This window comes from Lolium perenne, chromosome 3, assembly GCF_019359855.2.
Source record: "Lolium perenne isolate Kyuss_39 chromosome 3, Kyuss_2.0, whole genome shotgun sequence".
Classification (NCBI taxonomy): Eukaryota; Viridiplantae; Streptophyta; class Magnoliopsida; order Poales; family Poaceae; genus Lolium; species Lolium perenne.
In genome coordinates this window covers 230528342-230534901 of record NC_067246.2, presented here as the reverse complement: position 1 = coordinate 230534901, position 6560 = coordinate 230528342, and the positions used below count along the sequence as shown (strand labels likewise).

Here is a 6560-nt window from a genome sequence, read left to right as displayed (position 1 = left end):
GAGATCTATGATACTTTGTAATCTTTCTTAAAATTTTAGCATGTTTCCTTTCTTAAACGAATATTAGTTTTAAATTTCAATTTCTTGCATTAGTTGCATATTTACCTCACTTGGAGGAAGGAAAGATTTATATTCAATGAATCCTCAAGCCATTATTATATTTGAAGTATTCTCGGTTTTATGATTATTGTATTAGATGTATGAATTGTGATGAGCACTATATTTCTTGTACTTTGAAATTATCTTAGGGTCTTCCACACTAATAGTACTAATAGGATATGAGAAGGGTTTTTGATAGTATGATATTTGCAAAAGAATTGTGAAAATGATGAGAATTAAAAGAGAGAAAAAGCAATTGCTATCAAAAACTGTTACAATGAGTACAAGTTGAGGTAGGCACTCAAACTACAACCAAGAATTACTTCATGCTTGGCTAGAATGAGCAAGTCTTAAACATGTTTGAGGTCGCCTCACAAACTCGTGTGCATTGTTCCCTTCTTGAAGGTTTATAGCTGCTGCGAGCCTTTGATCGCTTAGGGAGGAGGGGGGTCATGTTCTTTTTTTAATAATTTTCCAATGTGCATCCTTTATATGAAGACGTATTGTGCATCCTTTATATGAAGACGTATTATTTCATTATGTTTTTGCAGAGGTCGGATGTAATTGATATAATGTTGATATTACTATATCTCCCTTTGTAAAAAAACCCTGATAGAACTCTGCTGGCACCTGGTGCCTAGTCACGATCCATCTGAGAGATGGCTTCATATACTTCCTTCTCTGCGAGAATGTAGTTGTAAGAGTTTCATTCTCTTCAGAGATCAGTTGCGGTATGTCGTGATTGTTATCATAGAGAAATTATTTGGGAAACGATGCCTCCAAATAGCTTCTCGTAATATTATAAAAACCTTCAAGTTTTCTTCTTCTACTATGGATTCTTCATCTTCTTCATGTTGGAAACATTTTTATTTCTACGTTTTTTATTAGCAATTACGTGAAAACATCTCATATTACTTTTGTCTTCCTGAACATACTTAACCTGGGCCCTTTGGAGCCACTTAGTATCCTCCTCACGTCGTGATTGTTATCAAGAAATAACACAAGAGGCCAGTTGCGGAACGTCGTGATTGTTATCATATTTTGTCTATGATTTCGTGTAAGAATTGTATCTTAGCTTTAATTATAATGTCACGTAAGCAGCCCCACACACCACACCATCACAATTCACAAAAGAAAACAGAGGAAGCTCGATTGAAGAGGAGGCATTTCTTTCTCATACTACGTGCTATCTTGTTTTCTCTAGCTTGGATCAGTTCTCTTGTTAACGCTGCTAAGAAGGGTAAGAAGGACGCTAATGCAGTAAAAAGATAAACCCATCTGCATTCATTATTCTTCTAGCAATTTAACAGTTCTTCTTCCTTGAGCATTCTGCAACGTCAACCTTGATACAAGCAAATCTGTGAGGTTCGCTGTGACCTCTTAAAAATCTAAACTGGTTGTCTATACACAAGAGAAGAGAGCACCCCGCCTCGGTATTTCCATCCCTGCCCCTCAATCTCCCCTGAATCCCGACGTTACAACTTCAGCGCATCCAGAGACCATCGAGGCACCCGGTCCATGCGACTGAAACTTTTCGTCAGAGTCTTCTATACTCATGCGCGCTATGCATGTTCTTCTTGCGTCTGACACACACCACAATATCTACAGGTACTACACATCCTAAATCGCTATACTTGGCTTCCTCCTTCCTTGCTTGCGGACCTCTGCAGCGCGTACCGGCACGACGTGATGGCGTCCTTGACGGTCATGAACACGCTCTCCTCCCCGATGGTGTCCTTGATGTAACCTGACAGCACCAGCTTCTCCGTCACCTCTAGCCTGGGATTCGTGAGAGCCATCTGAAATGACCAGGAACACATGGTCAGGTTGTGAAATTTTAGACATTCAGATTGGGCACTAACTTGCAGCGTAGGCGGTCTGGCTTACCCTGATCCCTTTCCGGTCCAGGCCCTTGTGCACTTCCCCCAGCATCCCGATCCCCGTATTGTCAATTGAAGTCACACCTTCATTATTCAGACATGTCAAGTTAAAAGATCGACGCCTCAAGAGCTGAAATTGGAAGTGAAATAAATAAATATTCATCGGGTAATACCGCCAAGGTCAAGAATCATGTATTGCAGATCTTGCCCGTGACCCTTGCAAATGTTCTCCTCGTCTTCCACCCATCTCAAAATCCTACAAGGCACAAGTTGTATTAACATTTCATTGCATGACAACATCGAAAAACCCAAAGTGGAATAAAACCTGTGGTATCAGTCACGCGTGGTGCTCACCGTTCTCGCAAGTAGCCGGCGTTGACAAAATATATAGGAGAACCCAGCTGCAGGACGAGGATGTTGGGGACGCTCTTGGCATGCGGGTATTGCTTGGTATCGCGGAAGATCTCGGTCCCCGATATGCTCCCGAGCTTGCAAGTTGCAGGCCTAGCAACGTACAGCAATGCCCTGAGCACTGACAAACCTACCTGCAAAAATGCATATCATAGCACATCAACATTGTGTAGAGATACATGGACACTACGTACCACAGTTGAGCTTAAAATGGTCAGTAGTTAAGTACAGAGCAGTAGCATTAGAAGCTTACTGATGCGCTAAGGCCTATGACCATGGTGAAGAAGACGACGCCCACGAACGCGACCATGCAGATGCAGAAGTCGAACTTGTCGATCTTGTAGAGGTGGACGAACTCTTTGACCTTGATCAGCCCGATCATGGCGACAACGATGATTGACGAGAGCGCCACCAGCGGGGTGTACTTGAACAGAGGAGCCAAGAACAGCAGCACCAGCAGTATGCACACCGACATCACCACGTTTGACATGGGCGTCTTGCACCCGGCGTGGAAGTTCACCGCCGACTTGGAGAACGGCCCTGGACCGTACACCAACACCAAAGGCGTTCAGCAATCAAAGATTCAGACAAAACGTATCCCTTCTGAACGAATGTTCATCCTCGAAAAAAAAAGTGTAGAGGCTGGCCAATTGTATGTACCTGTCGTGAGGTAACAGGAGGTGAAAGAACCCACGATGTTCATCATGCCAAACGCGATCATCTCCTTGTTACCGTCGATTTGCTCGTTCTTGATCATCGCCAAGCTTCGTCCGACGGCTATTCCCTCCTGAGAAGGATGAACACATGATGTAAGAGGATGAGAAACGCTTTTCCGAGGCACAAAATTCCGTGATGATTACTAACGAGGATAGTCAAAATCCCGGTCGACGTACCGCGAGTGCTAGGATCCCAGACATGAGACCTGCTTTCACAGCTATCTCAACGTTCTTGGTATCGAACCTTAGCTGTGAAATGGAGATGGGATTAATCCCTTTCTTCAGGTCACCAACCTATTGTATGCAGGGAAGAACGACATGACGGTGTGGTCAGGCACTGAAACAAAACGTATCTCTTCTGAAGTCTGAAGAGCACAAAAGCAAATGGAGCAGCACTTACAATCGGGATGCCATGCTCATCTCCCTTGACCAGGAAAGCGAAGACGCCTCCGATGATGACAACCATGAAGGGCGCAATGGCCGACACCCAGAACAAATTTGGCATTTTCTTTCTCTGAAAGTTTTGCAAATCGGCTTATATATGTCATAAACGAAATAAAGTACAGGCAGGTAGCGTGTGCTTTTGAATAGATTTCATTGTGTCGTTAAATCACCACTTACCAGATGCTTACTTGAGAGCAGGAACAGGATGAAGCATATACCCAGAACTGCACTCTGCCATTTCCACTACGAAAAAGTAAAGAGGCAGATAGTTCAGTTCAGAATCTCATGACTGCAGTTACCATCAGAAATCGTTCCTTGCAAAAGTAAGAACGTGGTACTGCTACACGTCGACTTCTGATGTGCAGATATAGGCATGGATCACACATCAGTGACGACCACGAAAGCAGCCACAAGTCAGTCCAAAACAAGCACGACATTTCCTAGCACGTAGGATCCACTGCAACTGGGTCTTTTCCTATGCCGACAAAAATACTAATGTTGATTATTTGTTCGTAAATTATTATTGATGCAAACTTATTTTTATACTCCCTTCATTCCATATTAGTTAGCGTAGATTTGGATGTATCTATACAAATTCTAGATACATCTAATTCAACGACGACTAACATGAAACGGAGGGAGTACTACATTAGGTTGGCCCGCAGATGATCCAACTATAGTACTAATAATTCCTAGTTGTTGGAGAAAATATATTTGGGGGCATGAAACGGAGGGAGTACTTCAACGACGACTAACATGAAACAGAGGGAGTACTTCATTATATATAGAGTCCAATATAGAGAAGTTGTCACTTGGTAATGGTCTGTCCTCAATTAGTTCGATGTGCTAAAAGTTAAACTTTCAATCAGTATCAAGTTTCTATTTTTTCTTCTCATTACTCAGTTATTCCTGGAAGAAAGTACCACACGGGGTTATCTATCCCACATTGGGAGGGAGTTTTTTTCCCTCTCCCTACACGCGGCTATTGATCGGAGAGGATGAGGAGCGGTTACAGCTAGCAACTCCCTATCCGATATGCTAGCACTCACGCCTTTCTAGTTGTATCGTGCGGCTGCATGCTACTTGTGGTAGTTAGCACATTCATCGGGCATCAAGGAACGGGAGCAATTAAAATCGAACAAAACCTCCAGAAAAGCACGTACGGCCGGGGAAAATAGGGTGGAGAGGCCAAGGACGAGTCCTCCTCCTTCTCCAGATGACGGCGGAAGAGTTTGCAGGCTCACCTCGTCTCTGTAATGGAAGATGGAGCCGACGACGGAGATGAGATCGGTCTTGGGCGTGAAATGCTTCATCCCCAGGAGGCCCTTGAGCTGCTGCATTATGATGATCATGGCAGTGCCGCCCATGAAGCCGGTGATGGTGGACCGCGACAGGAAATCCACTATTAGCCCTAATCTTCACCAACACAAGACGAGAGTTAAAAATCAATGAAAAATGAATGAAAGAAATCAGGGGAAATTAATTAATGGCCTACGTAGTGCAGTGCAGGCTGCAGCGGCGCATACCTGAAGACGCCTAGGGCGGTCTGGAAGATGCCGGTGAAGAAGGCGGAGGTATAGAAGAGCTGCAGGTAGCGCTCCGGGTCGTCCTCCGGCAGCACCTCGTCCTCGATGATGGACGCGAGCATGAGCGATGCCGCCGCCACCGTGCCTACCGCCAGGTTGTTGGAGCTCCCGAACACCGCGTACAGCAGCGGCGGCACGAAACTCGAGTCTGGAAGATTTACGGAGATGCATGGTTAACTGGTGGTGCGCATGCGACGGAAACCGCATGCATCCAAATCTCAACCGTATGACGATGTCCACGTCTCGGCGCGTCCGGCGAGAGAAAGGCAGGGAAGAGAACGTACAGAGTCCGATGATGGGCGGGAGGTTGGCGAGGCGCGCGTAGCTGATGCCCTGCGGGATGGCGAGGCTGGCGATGGTGATGCCGGCGAGGAGGTCGTACTTGAGCTTGTCGAGGCTGTAGTGCGGCGCCCACTCCAGCGCCGGCACGAAGTACTTGAGCGCGCCCCACGCGCGCTCCCGCGGCGGGAGCGCCCCGAAGCCGCGGAAGGGATCGTCGGGGAAGAAGGTCTCCGAGAGGCCCGACCGCAGCGCCTCCGTGAAGGGCCGCCGCGCCGAGAGGTTCACCCGTTCTGCCACGCCGTGGTGGCGGTCGTCATCGCCTGACGCCGTCCCCATGCGCGCACCGTACGTCGTCAGAGGGGGGAAAGGGAAGCAGAGTCAGTTGCCAATGGGGGAGGAAAAGATCTCCGAGGAAGGGAAACCAGAAGTGAGAGCGCGATCCAGTCGGACGTGCTCCTGCTTGGTGTGTGGCTGATCTCCTCTCTCGCCTAATTACGGCCTGTATTAGCGGCGGGGCAAATCAGACAAAGACGATCCAAAAGAAGGAGTACTATGTGCGGGCGGGTGTTCGTGTGCAGCGTGTCAGTTATTGTACTACTCAGGATCGAGGGCATGGCATGGCGATATATATAGAGAGAGAAAGTTCGACTCATTGGCGGTCGACGCCGATCGATGGCAACCTAGAGAAAGAAGAAGACGAGACGATCCACGACGTGGGGTGAGCGCGGCAGTTCTCTAGGGCTGGATGGAACCGCCACTGGGACATGCATGTGACGCGATTGCTGATGCTCAAACTGCCATCTCATGACTGACATGTGACGGATCTCAACGTCACCTCCTTACGGCATCTCCAACGGGGCGACACATCCCGCGCTCGCGCGTCCGGATGGGTCCAGATGGACAAAAACCCGGCCCAGCGCGCGGACCCATCACATAAACATTTGTTTTCATTTAGAAGAACCCATTACAATTTTTTTTAAACTACTACTTCTATCCTACTACGTACGGGGCCGGCGGCTCCTCGCCGGCTCGCCGTCGGGGCCATGGATTTCACTCGACGCGGGCGGCCTGTACGCGTGAGGATTCCACTCCAGCTCACGAGCTGGGTGGTGCGGCGGCGGCGGCTGCGGCGGCGGCGGAGG

At 47.7% G+C, this 6560-nt stretch overlaps 1 protein-coding gene across 1 annotated transcript; it reads right to left on the bottom strand.

Annotated features, from left to right (window-relative positions):
- Positions 1-1360: 1360 nt before the first annotated feature.
- On the bottom strand, positions 1361-6037 carry LOC127343617 (probable sulfate transporter 3.5). Its single transcript, XM_051369770.2, has 12 exons — positions 5421-6037; positions 5077-5284; positions 4795-4966; positions 3728-3793; positions 3507-3620; positions 3284-3400; positions 3051-3177; positions 2644-2930; positions 2334-2524; positions 2153-2235; positions 1987-2063; positions 1361-1898 (listed from the first exon to the last, which is right to left on the bottom strand). Exons 1-12 carry the CDS (start codon positions 5752-5754, stop codon positions 1728-1730), a joined length of 1947 nt encoding a protein of 648 aa, XP_051225730.1. The 5' UTR covers positions 5755-6037; the 3' UTR covers positions 1361-1727.
- Positions 6038-6560: the final 523 nt, after the last annotated feature.